Raw genomic sequence first — 22932 nt, 5'->3', positions numbered from 1 at the left:
CGCTGATGCTCCTCTCACCCAGTGCTGCTCCTCTCACCCCCTGCTGCTCCTCTCTCCCCGCTGCTGCTCCTCTCACCCACTGCTGCTCCTCCCGACCCGCTGCTGCTCCTCTCACCCTCCTGCTGCTCCTCTCTCCCCACTGCTGCTCCTCTCTCCCCACTGCTGCTCCTCTCGCCCCGCTGCTGCTCCTCTCACCTCACTGCTGCTCCTCCCGTCCCGCTGCTGCTCCTCTCACCCACTGCTGCTCCTCTCGCCCTGCCGCTGCTCCTCTCTCCCTGCTGCTGCTCCTCTCTCCCCGCTGCTGCTCCTCTCTCCCCGCTGCTGCTCCTCTCTCCCCGCTGCTGCTCCTCTCACCCCCTGCTGCTCCCCTCTCCCCGCTGCTGCTCCTCTCACCCACTGCTGCTCCTTTCTCCCTGCTGCTGCTCCTCTCGCCCCGCTGCTGCTCCTCTCTCCCCACTGCTGCTCCTCGCTCCCTGCTGCTGCTCCTCTCACCCCACTGCTGCTCCTCTCACCCACTGCTGCTCCTCTCACCCCGCTGCTGCTCCTCTCTCCCCACTGCTGCTCCTCTCGCCCCGCTGCTGCTCCTCTCTCCCCACTGCTGCTCCTCGCTCCCTGCTGCTGCTCCTCTCACCCCACTGCTGCTCCTCTCACCCCACTGCTGCTCCTCTCACCCACTGCTGCTCCTCTCACCCACTGCTGCTCCTCTCACCCACTGCTGCTCCTCTCACCCACTGCTGCTCCTCTCGCCCCGCTGCTGCTCCTCTCACCCACTGCTGCTCCTCTCTCCCCACTGCTGCTCCTCCCGCCCCGCTGCTGCTCCTCTCACCCACTGCTGCTCCTCTCTCCCCACTGCTGCTCCTCTCGCCCCGTTGCTGCTCCTCTCACCCACTGCTGCTCCTCTCGCCCCGCTGCTGCTCCTCTCACCCACTGCTGCTCCTCTCACCCCCTGCTGCTCCTCCCGCCCCGCTGCTGCTCCTCTCACCCGCTGCTCCTCCTCTCTCCCCGCTGCTGCTCCTCTCTCCCCACTGCTGCTCCTCTCTCCCCGCTGCTGCTCCTCTCACCCACTGCTGCTCCTCCCGACCCGCTGCTGCTCCTCTCACCCACTGCTGCTCGTCTCTCCCCGCTGCTGCTCCTCTCTCCCCGCTGCTGCTCCTCTCTCCCCACTGCTGCTCCTCTCTCCCCGCTGCTGCTCCTCTCACCCACTGCTGCTCCTCTCCCCCCGCTGCTGTTCCTCTCTCCCCGCTGCTGCTCCTCTCCCCCCGCTGCTGCTCCTCTCCCCCCGCTGCTGCTCCTCTCTCCCACTGCTGCTCCTCTCTCCCACTGCTGCTCCTCTCTCCCCGCTGCTGCTCCTCTCTCCCCGCTGCTGCTCCTCTCTCCCCGCTGCTGCTCCCATCTCCCCGCTGCTGCTCCTCTCACCCACTGCTGCTCCTCTCTCCCTGCTGCTGCTCCTCTCGCCCCGCTGCTGCTCCTCTCTCCCCACTGCTGCTCCTCTCTCCCTGCTTCTGCTCCTCTCGCCCCACTGCTGCTCCTCTCACCCACTGCTGCTCCTCTCACCCCCTGCTGCTCCTCTCACCCACTGCTGCTCCTCTCACCCCCGCTGCTGCTCCTCTCACCCCCGCTGCTGCTCCTCTCTACCCGCTGCTGCTCCTCTCACCCACTGCTGCTCCTCTCACCCACTGCTGCTCCTCTCACCCACTGCTGCTCCTCTCACCCCCTGCTGCTCCTCCCGCCCCGCTGCTGCTCCTCTCACCCGCTGCTCCTCCTCTCTCCCCGCTGCTGCTCCTCTCTCCCCACTGCTGCTACTCTCTCCCTGCTGCTGCTCCTCTCTCCCCACTGCTGCTCCTCTCGCCTCGCTGCTGCTCCTCTCACCCACTGCTGCTCCTCCCGACCCGCTGCTGCTCCTCTCACCCACTGCTGCTCCTCTCTCCCCACTGCTGCTCCTCGCGCCCCACTGCTGCTCCTCTCACCCACTGCTGCTCCTCTCACCCCCTGCTGCTCCTCTCGCCCCGCTGCAGCTCCTCTCACACACTGCTGCTCCTCTCTCCCTGCTGCTGTTCCTCTCTCCCCGCTGCTGCTCCTCTCGCCTCGCTGCTGCTCCTCTCACCCCCTGCTGCTCCTCTCGCCCCGCTGCAGCTCCTCTCACACACTGCTGCTCCTCTCTCCCTGCTGCTGTTCCTCTCTCCCCGCTGCTGCTCCTCTCTCCCTGCTGCTGTTCCTCTCTCCCCGCTGCTGCTCCTCTCTCCCTGTTGCTGTTCCTCTCTCCCCGCTGCTGCTCCTCTCGCCTCGCTGCTGCTCCTCTCACCCCCTGCTGCTCCTCTCGCCCCGCTGCAGCTCCTCTCACACACTGCTGCTCCTCTCTCCCTGCTGCTGTTCCTCTCTCCCCGCTGCTGCTCCTCTCTCCCTGCTGCTGTTCCTCTCTCCCCGCTGCTGCTCCTCTCACCCACTGCTGCTCCTCTCCCCCCGCTGCTGTTCCTCTCTCCCTGCTGCTGCTCCTCTCCCCCCGCTGCTGCTCCTCTCCCCCCGCTGCTGCTCCTCTCTCCCACTGCTGCTCCTCTCTCCCTGCTGCTGCTCCTCTTGCCCCGCTGCTGCTCCTCTCTCCCCGCTGCTGCTCCGCTCTCCCCGCTGCTGCTCCCCTCTCCCCGCTGCTGCTCCTCTCACCCACCGCTGCTCCTCTCTCCATGCTGCTGCTCCTCTCGCCCCGCTGCTGCTCCTCTCTCCCCACTGCTGCTCCTCGCGCCCCGCTGCTGCTCCTCTCTCCCACTGCTGCTCCTTTCACCTCCTACTGCTCCTCTCTCCCCACTGCTGCTCCCCTCGCCACGCTGCTGCTTCCTCTCTTCCCGCTGCTGCTCCTCTCGCCCCGCTGCTGCTCCTCTCACCCGCTGCTGCTCCTCTCGCCCCCTGCTGCTCCTCTCTCCCCGCTGCTGCTCCTCTCTCCCACTGTTGCTCCTCTCGCCCCGCTGCTGCTCCTCTCGCCCCGCTGCTGCTCCTCTCGCCCCGCTGCTGCTCATCGAGCCCACTGCTGCTGCTCCTCTCTCCCCGCTGCTGCTCCTCTCCCCCGCTGCTGCTCCTCTCTCCCCACTGCTGCTCCTCTCACCCACTGCTGCTCCTCTCGCCCCGCTGCTCCTCCTCTCGCCCCGCTGCTGCTCCTCTCGCCTCGCTGCTGCTCCTCTCGACCCGCTGCTGCTCCTCTCACCCCACTGCTGCTCCTCTCCCCCGCTGCTGCTCCTCTCGCCCACTGCTGCTCCTCTCACCCGCTGCTGCTCCCCTCGCCCCGCTGCCGCTCCCCTCGCCCCGCTGCTGCTCCTCTCTCCCCGCTGCTGCTCCTCTCCCCCGCTGCTGCTCCTCTCGACCCGCTGCTGCTCGTCTCGACCCGCTGCTGCTCCTCTCACCCGCTGCTGCTCCCCTCGCCCCGCTGCTGCTCCTCCCGGCCCACTGCTGCTCCTCTCACCCACTGCTGCTCCTCCCACCCCGCTGATGCTCCTCTCACCCAGTGCTGCTCCTCTCACCCCCTGCTGCTCCTCTCTCCCTGCTGCTGCTCCTCTCTCCCCGCTGCTGCTCCTCTCACCCACTGCTGCTCCTCCCGACCCGCTGCTGCTCCTCTTACCCTCCTGCTGCTCCTCTCTCCCCACTGCTGCTCCTCTCTCCCCACTGCTGCTCCTCTCGCCCCGCTGCTGCTCCTCTCACCTCACTGCTGCTCCTCCCGTCCCGCTGCTACTCCTCTCACCCACTGCTGCTCCTCTCGCCCTGCCGCTGCTCCTCTCTCCCTGCTGCTGCTCCTCTCTCCCCGCTGCTGCTCCTCTCTCCCCGCTGCTGCTCCTCTCTCCCCGCTGCTGCTCCTCTCACCCCCTGCTGCTCCCCTCTCCCCGCTGCTGCTCCTCTCACCCACTGCTGCTCCTTTCTCCCTGCTGCTGCTCCTCTCGCCCCGCTGCTGCTCCTCTCTCCCTGCTGCTGCACCTCTCACCCCACTGCTGCTCCTCTCACCCACTGCTGCTCCTCTCGCCCCGCTGCTGCTCCTCTCTCCCTGCTGCTGCTCCTCCCGCCCCACTGCTGCTCCTCTCACCCCCTGCTGCTCCTCTCGCCCCGCTGCTGCTCCTCCCGCCCCACTGCTGCTCCTCTCGCCCCGCTGCTGCTCCTCTCACCCACTGCTGCTCCTCTCTCCCCACAGCTGCTGCTCTCTCCCTGCTGCTGCTCCTCTCACCCCACTGCTGCTCCTCTCACCCACTGCTGCTCCTCGCACCCCCTGCTGCTCCTCTCACCCACTGCTGCTCCTCTCGCCCCGCTGCTGCTCCTCTCACCCACTGCTGCTCCTCTCACCCCCTGCTGCTCCTCCCGCCCCGCTGCTGCTCCTCTCTCCCCGCTGCTGCTTCTCGCGCCCCGCTGCTGCTCCTCTCTCCCACTGCTGCTCCTCTCACCTCCTGCTGCTCCTCTCTCCCCACTGCTGCTCCTCTCACCCACTGCTGCTCCTCGCACCCCCTGCTGCTCCTCTCTCCCTGCTGCTGCTCCTCTCTCCCTGCTGCTGCTCCTCTCTCCCCACTGCTGCTCCTCTCTCCCTGCTGCTGTTCCTCTCTCCCTGCTGCTGCTCCTCTCTCCCCGCTGCTGCTTCTCGCGCCCCGCTGCTGCTCCTCTCTCCCACTGCTGCTCCTCTCACCTCCTGCTGCTCCTCTCTCCCCACTGCTGCTCCCCTCGCAACGCTGCTGCTCCTCTCACCCCCGCTGCTGCTTCCTCTCTTCCCGCTGCTGCTCCTCTCACCCGCTGCTGCTCCTCTCACCCACTGCTGCTCCTCTCGCCCCCTGCTGCTCCTCCCACCCCGCTGATGCTCCTCTCACCCAGTGCTGCTCCTCTCACCCCCTGCTGCTCCTCTCTCCCCGCTGCTGCTCCTCTCACCTCCTGCTGCTCCTCTCTCCCCACTGCTGCTCCTCTCGCCCCGCTGCTGCTCCTCTCACCTCACTGCTGCTCCTCCCGTCCCGCTGCTGCTCCTCTCACCCACTGCTGCTCCTCTCGCCCTGCCGCTGCTCCTCTCTCCCTGCTGCTGCTCCTCTCTCCCCGCTGCTGCTGCTCTCTCCCCGCTGCTGCTCCTCTCGCCCCGCTGCTGCTCCTCTCTCCCCGCTGCTGCTCCTCTCTCCCCGCTGCTGCTCCTCTCTCCCCACTGCTGCTCCTCGCGTCCCGCTGCTGCTCCTCTCTCCCGCTGCTGCTCCTCCCACCCCGCTGATGCTCCTCTCACCCAGTGCTGCTCCTCTCACCCCCTGCTGCTCCTCTCTCCCTGCTGCTGCTCCTGTCTCCCCGCTGCTGCTCCTCTCACCCACTGCTGCTCCTCTCGCCCCGCTGCTGCTCCTCTCACCCACTGCTGCTCCTCTCACCCCCTGCTGCTCCTCCCGCCCCGCTGCTGCTCCTCTCTCCCCGCTGCTTCTCCTCTCTCCCCACTGCTGCTCCTCTCTCCCTGCTGCTGCTCCTCTCTCCCTGCTGCTGCTCCTCTCTCCCCACTGCTGCTCCTCTCTCCCTGCTGCTGTTCCTCTCTCCCTGCTGCTGCTCCTCTCTCCCCGCTGCTGCTCCTCGCGCCCCGCTGCTGCTCCTCTCTCCCACTGCTGCTCCTCTCACCTCCTGCTGCTCCTCTCTCCCCACTGCTGCTCCCCTCGCCACGCTGCTGCTCCTCTCACCCCCGCTGCTGCTTCCTCTCTTCCCGCTGCTGCTCCTCTCACCCGCTGCTGCTCCTCTCACCCACTGCTGCTCCTCTCGCCCCCTGCTGCTCCTCCCACCCCGCTGATGCTCCTCTCACCCAGTGCTGCTCCTCTCACCCCCTGCTGCTCCTCTCTCCCCGCTGCTGCTCTCACCTCCTGCTGCTCCTCTCTCCCCACTGCTGCTCCTCTCGCCCCGCTGCTGCTCCTCTCACCTCACTGCTGCTCCTCCCGTCCCGCTGCTGCTCCTCTCACCCACTGCTGCTCCTCTCGCCCTGCCGCTGCTCCTCTCTCCCTGCTGCTGCTCCTCTCTCCCCGCTGCTGCTGCTCTCTCCCCGCTGCTGCTCCTCTCGCCCCGCTGCTGCTCCTCTCTCCCCGCTGCTGCTCCTCTCTCCCCGCTGCTGCTCCTCTCTCCCCACTGCTGCTCCTCGCGTCCCGCTGCTGCTCCTCTCGCCCCCTGCTGCTCCTCCCACCCCGCTGATGCTCCTCTCACCCAGTGCTGCTCCTATCACCCCCTGCTGCTCCTCTCTCCCTGCTGCTGCTCCTCTCTCCCCGCTGCTGCTCCTCTCACCCACTGCTGCTCCTCCCGACCCGCTGCTGCTCCTCTTACCCTCCTGCTGCTCCTCTCTCCCCACTGCTGCTCCTCTCTCCCCACTGCTGCTCCTCTCGCCCCGCTGCTGCTCCTCTCACCTCACTGCTGCTCCTCCCGTCCCGCTGCTACTCCTCTCACCCACTGCTGCTCCTCTCGCCCTGCCGCTGCTCCTCTCTCCCTGCTGCTGCTCCTCTCTCCCCGCTGCTGCTCCTCTCTCCCCGCTGCTGCTCCTCTCTCCCCGCTGCTGCTCCTCTCACCCCCTGCTGCTCCCCTCTCCCCGCTGCTGCTCCTCTCACCCACTGCTGCTCCTTTCTCCCTGCTGCTGCTCCTCTCGCCCCGCTGCTGCTCCTCTCTCCCTGCTGCTGCACCTCTCACCCCACTGCTGCTCCTCTCACCCACTGCTGCTCCTCTCGCCCCGCTGCTGCTCCTCTCTCCCTGCTGCTGCTCCTCCCGCCCCACTGCTGCTCCTCTCACCCCCTGCTGCTCCTCTCGCCCCGCTGCTGCTCCTCCCGCCCCACTGCTGCTCCTCTCGCCCCGCTGCTGCTCCTCTCACCCACTGCTGCTCCTCTCTCCCCACTGCTGCTGCTCTCTCCCTGCTGCTGCTCCTCTCACCCCACTGCTGCTCCTCTCACCCACTGCTGCTCCTCTCACCCCCTGCTGCTCCTCTCACCCACTGCTGCTCCTCTCGCCCCGCTGCTGCTCCTCTCACCCACTGCTGCTCCTCTCACCCCCTGCTGCTCCTCCCGCCCCGCTGCTGCTCCTCTCTCCCCACTGCTGCTCCTCTCTCCCCACTGCTGCTCCTCTCTCCCTGCTGCTGCTCCTCTCACCCGCTGCTGCTCCTCTCACTCCACTGCTGCTCCTCTCTCCCCACTGCTGCTCCTCTCTCCCCGCTGCTGCTCCTCTCGCCCCACTGCTGCTCCTCTCACCCGCTGCTGCTCCTCTCACTCCACTGCTGCTCCTCTCTCCCCACTGCTGCTCCTCTCTCCCCGCTGCTGCTCCTCTCGCCTCGCTGCTGCTCCTCTCACCCACTGCTGCTCCTCTCACCCACTGCTGCTCCTCTCACCCCCTGCTGCTCCTCTCACCCACTGCTGCTCCTCTCGCCCCGCTGCTGCTCCTCTCACCCACTGCTGCTCCTCTCACCCCCTGCTGCTCCTCCCGCCCCGCTGCTGCTCCTCTCTCCCCGCTGCTTCTCCTCTCTCCCCACTGCTGCTCCTCTCTCCCTGCTGCTGCTCCTCTCTCCCTGCTGCTGCTCCTCTCTCCCCACTGCTGCTCCTCTCTCCCTGCTGCTGTTCCTCTCTCCCTGCTGCTGCTCCTCTCTCCCCGCTGCTGCTTCTCGCGCCCCGCTGCTGCTCCTCTCTCCCACTGCTGCTCCTCTCACCTCCTGCTGCTCCTCTCTCCCCACTGCTGCTCCCCTCGCCACGCTGCTGCTCCTCTCACCCCCGCTGCTGCTTCCTCTCTTCCCGCTGCTGCTCCTCTCACCCGCTGCTGCTCCTCTCACCCACTGCTGCTCCTCTCGCCCCCTGCTGCTCCTCCCACCCCGCTGATGCTCCTCTCACCCAGTGCTGCTCCTCTCACCCCCTGCTGCTCCTCTCTCCCCGCTGCTGCTCCTCTCACCTCCTGCTGCTCCTCTCTCCCCACTGCTGCTCCTCTCGCCCCGCTGCTGCTCCTCTCACCTCACTGCTGCTCCTCCCGTCCCGCTGCTGCTCCTCTCACCCACTGCTGCTCCTCTCACCCTGCCGCTGCTCCTCTCTCCCTGCTGCTGCTCCTCTCTCCCCGCTGCTGCTGCTCTCTCCCCGCTGCTGCTCCTCTCGCCCCGCTGCTGCTCCTCTCTCCCCGCTGCTGCTCCTCTCTCCCCGCTGCTGCTCCTCTCTCCCCACTGCTGCTCCTCGCGTCCCGCTGCTGCTCCTCTCTCCCGCTGCTGCTCCTCTCACCTCCTGCTGCTCCTCTCTCCCCGCTGCTGCTCCTCTCGCCCCACTGCTGCTCCTCTCACCCGCTGCTGCTCCTCTCACTCCACTGCTGCTCCTCTCTCCCCACTGCTGCTCCTCTCTCACCCACTGCTGCTCCTCTCTCCCTGCTGCTGTTCCTCTCTCCCCGCTGCTGCTCCTCTCGCCCCGCTGCTGCTCCTCTCTCCCTGCTGCTGTTCCTCTCTCCCCGCTGCTGCTCCTCTCGCCCCGCTGCAGCTCCTCTCACACACTGCTGCTCCTCTCTCCCTGCTGCTGTTCCTCTCTCCCCGCTGCTGCTCCTCTCGCCTCGCTGCTGCTCCTCTCACCCACTGCTGCTCCTCTCTCCCTGCTGCTGTTCCTCTCTCCCCGCTGCTGCTCCTCTCGCCTCGCTGCTGCTCCTCTCACCCACTGCTGCTCCTCTCCCCCCGCTGCTGTTCCTCTCTCCCCGCTGCTGCTCCTCTCCACCCGCTGCTGCTCCTCTCCCCCCGCTGCTGCTCCTCTCTCCCACTGCTGCTCCTCTCTCCCTGCTGCTGCTCCTCTTGCCCCGCTGCTGCTCCTCTCTCCCTGCTGCTGCTCCTCTCTCCCCGCTGCTGCTCCCCTCTCCCCGCTGCTGCTCCTCTCACCCGCTGCTGCTCCTCTCTCCCACTGCTGCTCCTCTCACCCCCTGCTGCTCCTCTCACCCACTGCTGCTCCTCTCACCCCCGCTGCTGCTCCTCTCACCCCCGCTGCTGCTCCTCTCTACCCGTTGCTGCTCCTCTCACCCACTGCTGCTCCTCTCACCCACTGCTGCTCCTCTCACCCACTGCTGCTCCTCTCACCCGCTGCTGCTCCTCCCGCCCCGCTGCTGCTCCTCTCTCCCTGCTGCTGCTCCTCTCTCCCCGCTGCTGCTCCCCTCTCCCCGCTGCTGCTCCTCTCACCCGCTGCTGCTCCTCTCTCCCACTGCTGCTCCTCTCACCCCCTGCTGCTCCTCCCGCCCCGCTGCTGCTCCTCTCACCCGCTGCTCCTCCTCTCTCCCCGCTGCTGCTCCTCTCTCCCCACTGCTGCTCCTCTCTCCCTGCTGCTGCTCCTCTCACCCCCTGCTGCTCCTCCCGACCCGCTGCTGCTCCTCTCACCCACTGCTGCTCGTCTCTCCCCGCTGCTGCTCCTCTCTCCCCGCTGCTGCTCCTCTCTCCCACTGCTGCTCCTCTCACCTCCTGCTGCTCCTCTCTCCCCACTGCTGCTCCCCTCGCCACGCTGCTGCTTCCTCTCTTCCCGCTGCTGCTCCTCTCGCCCCGCTGCTGCTCCTCTCACCCGCTGCTGCTCCTCTCGCCCCGCTGCTGCTCCTCTCTGCCACTGTTGCTCCTCTCGCCCCGCTGCTGCTCCTCTCGCCCCGCTGCTGCTCCTCTCGCCCCGCTGCTGCTCCTCTCGCCCACTGCTGCTGCTCCTCTCTCCCCGCTGCTGCTCCTCTCCCCCGCTGCTGCTCCTCTCTCCCCACTGCTGCTCCTCTCACCCACTGCTGCTCCTCTCGCCCCGCTGCTGCTCCTCTCGCCCCGCTGCTGCTCCTCTCGCCTCGCTGCTGCTCCTCTCGACCCGCTGCTGCTGCTCTCACCCCACTGCTGCTCCTCTCCCCCGCTGCTGCTCCTCTCGCCCACTGCTGCTCCTCTCACCCGCTGCTGCTCCCCTCGCCCCGCTGCCGTTCCCCTCGCCCCGCTGCTGCTCCTCTCTCCCCGCTGCTGCTCCTCTCCCCCGCTGCTGCTCCTCTCGACCCGCTGCTGCTCCTCTCGACCCGCTGCTGCTCCTCTCACCCCACTGCTGCTCCTCTCCCCCGCTGCTGCTCCTCTCTCCCCGCTGCTGCTCCTCTCCCCCCGCTGCTGCTCCTCTCCCCCGCTGCTGCTACTCTCGTCCCGCTGCTGCTCCTCTCCCCTGCTGCTGCTCCTTTCCCCGCTTCTGCTCCTCTCCCCCGCTGCTGCTCCTCTCTCCCCGCTGCTGCTCCTCGCACCTCTGCTTGTGCTGCTCTTCTAACCCTGCTGCTTCTCTTCTCACCGCCCCCCGCTGCTTCTCTCACCCTTGCTTGTGCTGCTCCTCTCCCCAGACTAACCACCTTTGGACAACACCATTACCCCTCTCTTGACTCCTTCGCTGCCTCTAATTTGTCTATCTTCCATCATTAAAGGAGCAGCAATTTCCTCCTGTCAAACACTGGGCAGACCATTATTTTTGATTGCTGCCACAAACCCCTATTTCCCCATTCACCGTCCTCAGTTCACTCCCAGGAAATCATTTGAACCAGACTGTTTGTAATCGTGGATTGCTATTTGACCCCAAGTTGAGCTTCCAATCTCATCATCTCGCCATTGACCAAGAATGCCGAATTCGACCTCCTGAGTATCATCCATCTCTGTCCTGCCTCATTTTGCCCACTGCTGACCCCTTAATAATAATAATCACTGATTGTCACAAATAGGCTTCAATGAAGTTACTGTGAAAAGCCCCTCGTCGCCACATTCCGGCGCCTGTTCGGGGAGGCCAGTACGGGAATTCAACCCGCGCTGCTGGCATTGGTCTGCATTCCAAGCCAGCTGTTTAGCCCACTGTGCTAAACTAGCCCCAGTTCTTTGTTACCTCCACCCTCAGGTGTTACTGGCCGGTCTTCCTTCACCCACTGTCTGTAAAATTGAACACGTCCAAATCTCTGCCTGAAATCTCTGCACCAACTCTCGCTCAGGGTCTCAGTCGTTCATTGGCTCCCAGTCTGGCAACACCTTGAATTTGAAATTCTCATCATTGTTTTCAAATCCCTCCATGGTCCTTATCTCGGGACCCTCATCCAGTTTTACAACTTCCTGAAAACACATCCAACCTCTTTACACATCTCCCATTTTTAACTGTTCCATCTTTGGTCGCCAGCCCCTCAGCTCAGAAATTCCCTTTCTAAAGCTTTCTGACTCCCTATCTCTCCTTCCCGTTTTAAGATGTTCCTTAAACCCTACCACTTTGACCAAGAAGTTGATCTAATTCCTCCTCATGTGGTTTGGTGATAGATGTTGTCTGATAATGACATGGCGAACTGCCTTGAGGTATTTGATTCTGTTCACGGTGCTATATAAATGCAAGTTGTTACCTATCATGCTCAATGGTCACTGAGGAAATTAGGTCTACCCTTAGTAACTGTATTCTCCTTCTCCAATGCCAATCTGGCATGGACTGGACCACAAAAGAGAAGGAAGCAACCAGAGTTAACCTTGCTGCAGTCATACTTATTCCTGTCCTTGGAGTGTACCAACCAAAGTCAGCTCAATCATCACCAACTGGAGATTATAGTTTGGAACATCTGGACTGTATATGACTATACAGGGGACAGTGCTTTTACCTGTTAAGTCACTTGGGGATAAAACAATAAAATTGGGTGGATGGTCATGTAGTGGTAATGTCACTAGACCAGTAATCCAGAGGCCCAGGCTAATGCTGTGAAGACACAGGTTCAAATCCCACCATGGCAGCTGGTGGAATTTAAATCAGTTAATTAATTAATTAATTTATTTTCGTAAATTTAAAGTACCCAATTCCTTTTTCCAATCAAAGGGCAATTTAGCATCGTCAATCCACCTACCCTGCACATCTTTGGGTTGTGGGGGTGAAACCCACACAGACACGAGGAGAATGTGCAAACTCCAGATGGACAGTGACCCAGGACCAGGATCGAACCCGGGTCTTCGGAGCTGTGAGGTAACAGTGCTAACCACTGCGCCACCTTGCCATCCCAAATCAGTTAATTTACAAATATGGAATTAAAAGCTAATCTCAGTAATGGTGGCCAGTTCACCAACGTCCTTTCGGGAAGGAAATTGGTCGTCCTTACCTGGTCTGACCTACAAATGACTCCAGATCCATAACAATGTGGTTGACTCTTAACTGCCCTCTGAAATGGTCGAACAAGCCTCTCAGTTCAAGGGAAATTAGGGATGGGCAACAAACACTGGCCTTGCCAATGATGCTCACATCCCATGAGAGGACAAAAGGCATTTTTAATTCAATGAGTTAATAAATCTGAAATATAAAGCTGGTCTCAGTAATTGTGACCATAATGCTATCATCAATTGTTGTAAGAAAATCCCATCTGGTTCACTAATGTATCCTTCAGGGAAGGAAATCTGCCGTTCTCACCCAGTCTGCCCTATAAGTGCCTCCAGATGCATATCAATGTGGTCCACTCTTAACTGTCCTCTGAAATGGCCAAAAGGTCACTCAGTTCAAGGGACAATTGGGGATAGAACCCCTACAGAACCCCTTCAGTGCAGAAGGAGGTGCAGTGCATTTGGCCCATCAAATCTGCATCGACTCCGAAAGAGCACCCCACCCAGGCCCACTCCTCCCACCCCATGTGCCATAACCCCGCACATAACCTGCACATCTTTGGACATTGAGGAGCAACTTTAGCATGGCCAATCCACCTAACCTGCTGCTCATCTTTGGGCTGTGGGAGGAAACCGGAGCACCCGGAGGAAACCCACACGGACACGGGGAGAACATGAAACTCCGCACGGTCACCCAAGGCCGTAATTGAACCCGGGCCCTTGGCGCTGCGAGGCCAAACATGGGCAACAAGTCTTACAAGTCCCATCAAAGAATACAAATGTAAAAATTTTTTAAAAAAACATTTTGAGGTGTTCAACTGAAATTGCCGTGTGCGGTGGGGACAGGATGGCAACGGGTGCGGTGCCGCTTTAAGAGCGCCTTGGTGACGGCTTGTATTCAAATAAAGCTGCGGTCAGCTCGGGTTGCGATTGGCCGAAGCCGGGTGGGCGGTGGGCGGGGCCGACGGGATTGGAACGCCTGCGGCGGCGGTGATTGGCCGGCGCCGCGTGGGCAGGGGGGTATAAATAGCGGGTTATTTTAGAGCGGTTACTATTTCCCGGAGCGCCTGAGCGGATTGAAGCTGAGTCCCTAAGAAGCAACCGACCCCCACCTGAGAAATAACCCTCCCCCCCCCACCATCAGACTTAGAAATCCCCTCCTGTTAAAGTCGATTAATCGCTCAGGTGGGACCTACAGTCGGACCGATTAGTTTTTCTTTTCGCTGTCGGTTCTCTCCGGGAGGAGGTCGGGGAAGGAGGAAGTGTTCGTCCCCCCCCCCCCCGGGCGCTCGGAGGACCGGATCATGGAGTTCAAGGTGGAGGCCCACCGCATCATGACCATCTCCCTGGGGAAGATCTACTCGTCCCGGGTGCAGAGGGGAGGCATCAAGCTGCACAAGAACCTGCTGGTGTCCCTGGTGCTGAGGAGCGCCCGCCAGGTCTACCTGAGCGAGCAGGAGGAGCTGTACCTGCAGCAACAACAGCAGCTGCTCCTGGCCCAGCGAGAGCAGTCCCCGGAGACCTGGTCGGACAGGACTGAGTGCGAGCCGCCCACGGAGCAGTCTCCGAGCTGGGCGGAGATGGAAAGCAATATCTCCAAGGAGCAAGCTCCCAGCTGGACTGAAATGGGTCGAACTGACTCCAAGGAGCAGCCCGCTAGCTGGACTGAGGTGGAAAGCAGTGGCTACAAGGAGCAGGCCCCCAGCTGGACTGAAATGGCCAGGACTGATTCTAAAGAACCAGCCTCCAGCTGGACTGAAATGGAAAGCAACAACCCTGAGCAGCAGGCTGCCAGCTGGACTGAGGGGCAGAGGACTGACTGCCAGGAGCAGCCCCTCAGCCGGGTTCATTCGGAGGAGAGGACTGACCGCCAGTCCCCCAAGGGGCTGGAGGAGGGGAGGGCCACCCGGGAGCCCAGAGCCCCCTGCCGGGCTGTGGCTGGGTGCCCTGGGCGGCTGGTGCGGAGGACGGCCAGGGAGCAGGAGACGGCCTGCACCCGCAAGAGGAGGAGCCCCGAGCAGGGGGCGGCGGCAGAGCCTGCAAGCCCGCTCAAAAGGGCTAGGACTGAGCCGGTGGTCCTGCAGGCCAACAGCCAGTCGGAGGAAGAGCAGATGGAGACCTCTTCCAACGTCTCCAGTCTCATAAACATCTTTGGTTCCAGTTTCTCTGGACTTTTGACTAAGGAGGAGAGTGAGGGAGAGAGTGGGCAGATCTGCTGTGACCAAGTGCTGGGCAGCATGGGCTCTTGGAGCAGGGCGATTGTCGCCTTCTGAAATGCATTCACTTATTTTTTTGTTGGCAGAGAACCGGGAGAGACCAGTTGGGTGTTTGAGGGAGGGATGGTTGGGGTTTGGAGTATCTCTTCCCCCCCGTCCCCTTCCCAAAAGGCCTCCAACCACGTGGGAGAGCAACTTAATCCATCACCCACAATGAAGGCGACGTTGCTGAGTGGGAGAGAGACAGGTCCAGACAGGTTTGGGGCGACAGAGTTCACGTTCCTGTGGGTTTTATAAATTTTTACTTTTTGGTTTAGAAGTGTAACTTCGCAAGTTTTTCTTTTGAAAGGCAAGCAAAGAGTTTTGAATTATTTACAAAACTCTTTTACGCATCTCCAAATACTTTTTAAAAACGCAAACGCAACTCTTGCTGAGTCAGAGTGGAAGTCACTAGCCATTCATTCACCCCCTCCTGGTTCCGTGCTCTTTGAGCCTTGCATGGGACCTCCTCTCAGTGAGAGCTGTTGTGAGCACGTTTCTGTACTTTGTTCTATAAAGACTTGGGAGGGGGGATTATTCTCCGTTGTATTTTTTTAGTACATGTTTGTTCTTCCTGTTATATGAATGGTGTAATTTAAAGAAATTAAAAAAGGTTATTTAAATTAATATTGCCGCTGGGCGTGTTTCTTACTGCACTGGTTCTCACGATGGGGTTAGTTAACTGCTTGCAAGGGGGAGGGGAGTTTCCTTTGACTATTGTTTGGGGAGGAATGTGTTAGGCTCCCTTTAAGACTGCTGCTTTTGTCAGTTCTTAAGTCGGGTAAAGTTCACTGGCTGCGAGTTGCAACCGCAACTTTTTTTTTCACAGGCGCTCCACTCAACCGCCGAGTTGAGTTATTTTTTTTTTTAAGTAGGCGGATTTTCCACTCTTCAGATTGAACGGCCATTTTCAAAAGGGGACATTTATTGTAACTAATTTGTTTTAACCCCACTCTTCCATTTGGGGATCTGATTGTTTGGAATTCTGCGTTGAAGCTGTTTTTATCCGAGTTCTTAACTTTTGTCGTCCTCCCCTTTCTCTTCCTCCCCTCCCCTCCCATGTGCAGCCACCCTGCATCAGCTTATCTACCACTAGCTGCTCCATTCTCATTTTTATATATATATGTCCCGGTTTCCTTTTTCTGTGCCTGAATGGGGTGGTGGTCAGAAGGAGCCACTTTGCAATTGGCAACAGATGAATGTAATTTCTAGAATTAGACCATCGGCTCCCCCTGCTCTGTTTTCTCTCTTGGTGGGGTTCAATTCATGTAGCTGTGGTACACAATGTTATGGAATACAGGAAGTGTATGCACACTTGGTAATTGAGTATTAATGGTTCAAGGTAGTAATTAAGTATTTACTGGTCCTTTATCAGTTCATTTTCCCTTGGATCACTGGCTTGGCAGTGTGGTGGTGTTACATCTCTCCTGGGTTGTGGCGTTTGAAATCAACGTTCCATGCTCTGATGTAACCTCCTGTAATTAAACCAGTTCCAAGTATGTTTAGCTACTTCATGATGGCATGATTCAATAACCATTTGAAGCCTTGTCTCCAGTGTCCTCTCTAACAAATCCCTCAGCTGACATGGCTAAAATAAGTTTTCTGATTACTGTTTGTGGGATGCAAATCGGCAGCTATGCGACTGCACTTCAGAAGCACTTGAAATAATTTGAGGTGTCCAGAGGATGATAGGTGCCCAACCAAATACAAAGGTTCTTTGTTTTCTTGGTGCGTTAGAATATACTTTCTAAAAGTGATCCTGCTTGTTTTTATTTGGTATTTGTGGTGGTGCTGGCTCCCTATCCTCATTGTTTCTATTTAACTGTAGTGGGCAGCATTGCCAATCCTGATCTCCATGATGTTCCAGCTGGGTTTCATTGGGTCATGAGCAGGCATGGGAATGCTAATTGACTTGTGGAGTACCACAGGGATCAGTACTATGAACCCAGCTAGTCACAATAGACATTAATGATTTTAGATGAAGGAACTAATGTAATATTTCCAGATTGAGCTGTGAGGAGGATTTGGACAAGTTGAGTGAGTGGGCAAATAAACAGCAGATGGAGTATAATATGGAGCAATGGGAGGATGTCCACTTTGGTCGCAAAAACAGTAAGGCAAATTATTGTATGAATGCACATTTTCCCCTCCATCTATAGCCAGAGACTTGGGTGTCTTTGTACACAAGTCGCTGTTTGTAAGCACAGGCGAGATCTAGTTGGTTAGGGTTATATTTATTGGAGAAAAATAAAGGGAAATCATGGGACGAGACTGATGTTCCTGGTGGCTGGAGTCCAGGACCAGGATCGCCTGCTAAGGATACAGGGTAAAATCATTTGGAAAGAAATGTCTTCACCCAGAGTGGTTGGCCTGTGAAATTCATTACCACAAAGCAGTTCAGGCAAAACATTGTTTTTGTGGAGGAGTTAGATATAGCACCAGGGTGGTGATCAAAGGAACAATTGGATGATCCAGCTGTGATCATCAATGGTGGAAGCAGGCTTGGACGGCGTCCTCTTGCTCCGATTGTCTTGTTTCTCCCTTCCCATTAGCTTGCAAGCACCAAGACTAATGTAATACCCAATTAGCTCGAGCAGTTTTTATGCTGGACCATTTTGATCTGTGACTTGATGGGGGGGGGGGGGGGGGGTGGGGGGGGGAGAAAGAGTTCTGAGTTTTATTAAAAACAGCTATTCTCCAAGGAGTGCAGTGAATTTGTCTTCTGTTCACCATTCAGTGATAATTGGACATCTTTACATTCAACTGCTTGGGTGTTATGACTGCTCTAAAGATCACCTGAAGTTTTTCTACACTGAAACCAAAGAGAATTCTAAAACTAGATAGTCTCTTGAAAGGCAGATGTTAGGTATGCATTAAAAGCCTTGTTTACGAGCACAGAAGATGAATAAGCGCATTTGAGGTACATAGAACATACAGTGCAGAAGGAGGCCATCCGGCCCATCAAATCTGCGCTGACACACTTAAGCCCTCACTTCCACCCTACCCCATAACCCAAATAACCCCTCCACACGGACAGTGACCCTGAGCCGGAATCGACCCTGGAACCTCGGTGCCGTGAGGCTGCAGGGCTAACCCACTGTGCTGCCTCAAATTCTACTTTTTGAAAGACTATTTGGAAAATAGCCATATCCCTCACCTACTTTTGGATTACCAAGCTGACACTGGTGCAAATGTTCCAGTGCAGCCAATTGTGAGCTAAGATCCCAAAAGGGATATTTTAAAATGGTTGACTTGTATTCCCGGGGGGGGGGGGGGGGGGGGGGAGAAAGCAATAACTGTTAACTATTGCGGTTTGGGTGCAATGGGACTGTGACAGTGGAAAGATGTTCCTGATGGTAGGAGTGTCCAGAACCAAGAGTCACAGGGCAGATAGTGGTTGGCCTGTGGAACTCACTCCAAGACTAGTTGGGGAATCATAGGATATTGTGTGTTGGTGAGGCAGAGTTGGTTGATCAGCCCTGATCATAATTAATGGCGGAGCAGGCTCGAAGGGCTAAATGGCCTCTTATTTTCTGTTTCGATCTCTATAGATGCAGTGGTTCTATTTAGGTGCTGGAAGGAAGGCTTTGGTAGCGTGAGTCAAGATAGTTGTGACCCTTGGCTCCACTCATATGGTTGGCACATTGATCATAAACTAAAATTTGAGGGGTTTGAGAAGTAATTTGGTCCAGAAGGAAGATGGTGCTGTTTTTGCCTCCCGATACTTCTGGTGATTTCAGCTTGAGGCAGTAAATATTTTTGCAGTATCGAATGTTTTAGTGCATGGGAGAAAAACTTGGGTCTACTTGGTTCGTAAGTGACTGGGCAGTCTCTAGTTTGTGAGTTTCTGTAAAGATAAATTGTCACAAGTAGGCTTGCATATAACACTACAATGAAGTTACTGTGCAAAGCCCCTAGTAGCCACATTCCAGCACCTGTTCGGGTACACGGAGAATTCTCAGCTGGTACAGGAATTGAACCTGTGCTACTCGCCTTGTTCTGCATCACAAACCAGCTGTTTAGCCCACTGAGCTAAACCAGCCCCATACCAGTGTATGTGGGAGATTGGGAGCAGCAAGCCTATCCAGAGTCAACATCTACTGTAGATGCCTCCCATAGTTATTGAGCTCATTTGAGCAGGAGACATTCCCAACATGAGGAGGAATGCTGTATCCATGCAGTTTACTCCAGCTTGGTGTGACTGATGCACAGCAGTAAGGAAGGCCGAATGAGATGCTGAAACAACAGAAACTGATTACTTCATGGGTGCAAAGGAAATATACTGGTCTAGATAACAAGACTTCAGGACAGACAAACCATAACAGGAACAGGCCCTTCAAGCCTGTACTGGTCATGATACCACCCTTGGCCAAAACCCTCAGCAGTTCCTAGTGCCGTATCACTCTACTCCCATCCATGTGTTTGTCAAGATGCCTTTTGAATGCCGTTAATGTATCTGCTTCCATAACCTCCCTTGGCAGTGCATTCCAGGCACTCGCCACGTTCTGTAAAAAGCCTGTTTTACTAACTGCATCCAACTGCCTCGCTAATCTCTTCTAAACTTTGCCCCACGGACCTTAAACCTATGGCCCCTGGTGACCGACCCATCCAGACTTTGCAGCAGGAGGTTGCCCAGAGGGGGAAAATGTAAAGTAACATGGAACTGAGGAGCAGGAATAGGCCATTCAGCCCTTTGAGCCTGCTCCACCATTTTAACATTATCATGGCATAACTGGTTGTAGTCTCTACTGTCACTGCCTTTTTCTATTCAAGGCTGACTGATTTGCACCCTTCGTTTTGTGATAGTTGTAGGGTGTTTTAACAAGGACCGCAACCTCTTTACATACATAATCAAGAGCTCAACATGCGTTGCCTGCCTGATGGCAGGGTTTGGGACATCTAGAAGCCTCTTCCAAGGATCCAGTTACTGTGGTCCATGTTGGCGGCAGTAACTGTTTTGCAAAATCCCAGGAACTGGGTTAGTAAGTGTAGGATGTTGAGTGATATATTCGCTCTGGTTACCTGAGCCCATGTGCAAATTGGTTTGGATATATGGTTAACATGTGGCTGAAGGAAGTGTCGAATTTCATAGGACACAGGCACCAATATTGGGACAGTAAGGCAGTGGGCCAGGGTGTGTCCCATTGAAAGCAGCCTGGCCCTAGGGTTGTAGCATAATGGACAAAGGGCTGTTCTTCAACTAGTTGGAATGGCTCAATTAAAAGAGTAGCATAGTCTGAAATGGCAGCTCACTTCACAGGTATCATTCCATCAGTGGCGATTAACAGTGGTTGGGCTGTCTGCCTCTTGGCTGCATCCAACTGTTGGCAGATCTGATTGTATAGGTGTGCAGTCTGCTCCATGACCACTCTGTGTGCCCCCCCCCCCCCCCCCCCACACTTGCTAATTAACTGTGGCATGGTGCACATGCTTGCTGTACTCCCACAATGAGGTGTTGATTTCTATTCCATGGCTCAGATAGGCCCAGAGTGTGATCCAGGTTCAGCATGGCTCGGTGTGGGGGGGAAAACCAACTGGTTGCAAGAAATCAAATCCTGCAGGGACCTGCTATCACTGTCATAGCTTTGTTTTTAAAAGCAGGAACGTGTTTTATATTCCATTTGCCCCATCAGTATATTTCTGAATCCTAGTGAGCAGCTGTCCTTCATGGTGAAGGCAGCACATAGTGGGTTTTTTACAGCTGAAACCTGGCAGTGGGGTCATCTGTTGATTTTGGCCTGCTCCTGGGTGTCTTGGCTGGCTCGTGTTAAGATCAACAAGGAACGTGAGTTTTAAAGCACAGATAGATATGTCTGCCAGCCATCATGGCTCTCTGGACAACCTGAACATTTTGCCAAGGATAAAGTGCAGTCACTTTGGAAAACCAACAGCCTGCTTCTCCAAAATGTTATTGGGCATCTTTGTCTGTATGAAGGCAAGGAGTGATTTAACATATCACCTGAATTATGACAGTGGTGCTCTCCTCGAGTGCATTGGAAGTTTTTCAGGTTAAATTGTCAAGAACCAATTGGGGTGGTGTTTGAGTCCTGGTGCTTCAGAGTTTCCTCTGACCCACTCATTGCGATCTTTTTATCATAAAATATAGCGGGAGTGAGGAACTTGCTGTAAAGCTTGTTTATACTCTTTCTGTGGCCTTCTGGACTCTGACCTTGTGTCAATTACCATTCTTGTTCCCAGTCACATGGGGCAGCCAGTGATTTTCCACTTTTGGCCTTGGTACCCCCACACTAAGGTGGGTGGGGGGGGGGGGGGGGGGGTGGTGGGTGGAGAAAGAATGAAATAGCGCAGGTTCCTTGTTTCCAATTGCCATCCTGATTTGGAGGAAGCACATGATGGACAAATGGAGACGTTGAGCCCTATATGTGTCAGGAATAAAAGAGTGACTAGGGTAAGAGTGGGGCCAGTCAAGGACCGTAGTGGGAAGTTGCGTGGAGTCCGAGGAGAGGAGCTAAACGAATATTTTTCGTCAGTATTCGCACAGGAGAAAGACCATGTTGTTGAGGAGAATACTGAGATACAGGCTACTAGAAGGGCTTGAGGTTCGTAAGGAGGTGTTAGCAATTCTGGAAAGTGTGAAAATAGATAAGTCCCCAGGGCCGGATGGGATTTATCCTAGGATTCTATGGGAAGCTATGGAGGAGATTGCTGAGCCTTTGGCTTTGATATTTATGTCATTGTCTACAGGAATAGTGCCAGAAGACTGGAGGATAGCAAATGTTGTCCCCTTGTTCAAGAGTAGAGACAGCCCCGGTAACTATAGACCAGTGAGCCTTGCTTCTGTTGTGGGCAAAATCTTGGAAAGGTTTATAAGAGGGTGTATAATCATCTGGAAAGAAATAATTTGATTAGACATAGTCAACACGGTTTTGTGGGGGGTGGGTCGTGCCTCACATATCTTGTTGAGTTCTTTGAGAAGGTGACCAAACAGGTGGACGAGGGTAAACCAGTTGATGTGGTGCATATGGATTTCAGTGGGGCGTTTGAGAAGGTTCCCCACAGTAGGCTATTGCAGAAAACACAGAGGCATGGTATTCAGGGTGATTTTAGCAGTTTGGATCAGAAATGGGCTAGCTGGAAGAAGACAAAGGGTGGTGGTTGATGGGAAATGTTCAGCCTGGAGTCCAGTTACTAGTGGTGTACCACAAGGATCTGTTTTGGGGCCACTGCTGTTAGTCATTTTTTATAAATTACCTGGAGGATGGGTGAGTAAATTTGCCGATGACACTAAACTCGGTGGATTTGTGGACAGTGCGGAAGGATGTTACAAGTTACAGAGGGATATAGATAAGCTGCAGAGCTGGGCTGAGAGGTGGCAAATGGAGTTTAATGCAGACAAATGAGGTAATTCATTTTGCAAGGAATAACAGGAAGACCGAGTACTGGGCAAATGGTAAGATTCTTGGTGGTGTGGTTGAGCAGAGAGATCTTGGTGTCCATGTACATAGATTCCTGAAAGTTGCCACCCGGGTTGTTAAGAAGGCATACGGTGTGTTAGCTTTTATTGGTAGAGGGATTGAGTTTCAGAGCCATGAGGTCATGTTGCAGCTGTACAAAACTCTGGTGCGGCCGCATTTGGAGTATTGTGTGCAGTTCTGGTTGCCGCATTATAGGAAGGGTGTGGAAGCATTGGAAAGGGTGCAGAGGAGATTTTCCAGGATGTTGCCTGGTATGGAGGGAAGATCTTATGAGGGAAGGCTGAGGGACTTGAGGCTGTTTTTGTTAGAGAGAAGAAGGTTAAGAGGTGACTTAATTGAGGCATACAAGATGATCAGAGGATTAGATGGGGTGGACTGTGAGCCTTTTTCCTCGGATGGTGATGTCGAGCATGAGGGGACATTGCTTTAAATTGAGGGGTGATAGATATAGGACAGATGTCAGAGGTAGGTTTTTTACTCCCAAGTAGGAAGGGCGTGGAATGCCCTGCCTGTAACAGTAGTGGACTCGCCAACATTAAGGGCATTTAAATGGTCATTGGATAAACATATGGATGATAAGGGAATAGTGTAGATGGGCTTTCGTGGTTTCAATGGTCGGCGCAACATCGAGGGCCGAAGGACCTGTTCTGTTTTATGTTCTACGAAAGAATACAATGTACCAGTCAGGAATGAGAACGAATACACAACACTTTTTTGGATGAGTGCAGTTCCAACAGCACTCGAAGCTTCATACCACCAATGCACAAATGACAGCAGTGTGCCATTTGCATGATGCATTGTAGACACTTGCAAAGATTCCTTGACAGCCCCTCCCAAACACATGACCTAAAGATGAGTGCTGTAGCTGTTGTGGAACACTGCCTGCAAGCTCCTTCAAGCCACCCACCATCCTGCCTTGAAAATATATTGCCATTCCTTCACTACACTGGGTCAATACATATAAACTTTATTATTGTCACAAGTAGGTTTAACATGAACACTGCAATGAAGTTACTGTGAAAATCCCCTAGTTGCCACATTCCGGTGCCTGTTTGGGTCCACGGAGAATTCAATGTCCAATTCGCCTCAAGTATGTCTTTGGGACTTGTGGGAGGAAACCCACGCAGACACTGGAGATGCAGACTCGGCACAGAGTGACCCAAGCCGGGAATCAAACCTGAGACCCTGGGGCTGTTGAGCA

The 22932-nt window shown here is 56.7% G+C and overlaps 1 protein-coding gene across 1 annotated transcript; it reads left to right on the top strand.

Annotated features, from left to right (window-relative positions):
* The first annotated feature begins 13108 nt into the window (after nt 1–13108).
* Nucleotides 13109–14922, top strand: LOC140426649 (immediate early response gene 5 protein-like). The gene has a single exon (XM_072511728.1). It carries the CDS (start codon nt 13345–13347, stop codon nt 14311–14313), a length of 969 nt encoding a protein of 322 aa, XP_072367829.1. The 5' UTR covers nt 13109–13344; the 3' UTR covers nt 14314–14922.
* The last annotated feature ends 8010 nt before the right edge of the window (nt 14923–22932 follow it).

Source organism: Scyliorhinus torazame, chromosome 7 (assembly GCF_047496885.1).
Source record: "Scyliorhinus torazame isolate Kashiwa2021f chromosome 7, sScyTor2.1, whole genome shotgun sequence".
In the NCBI taxonomy this organism is placed as follows: domain Eukaryota; kingdom Metazoa; phylum Chordata; class Chondrichthyes; order Carcharhiniformes; family Scyliorhinidae; genus Scyliorhinus; species Scyliorhinus torazame.
The sequence above is the reverse complement of the archived record's forward strand: the minus strand, read 5'-3'. Positions and strand labels throughout refer to the sequence as shown.

Excerpts from the sequence above, each read along its gene's own strand:
- LOC140426649 (XM_072511728.1), top strand. The coding sequence starts at position 13,345 with ATGGAGTTCAAGGTGGAGGCCCACCGCATCATGACCATCTCCCTGGGG.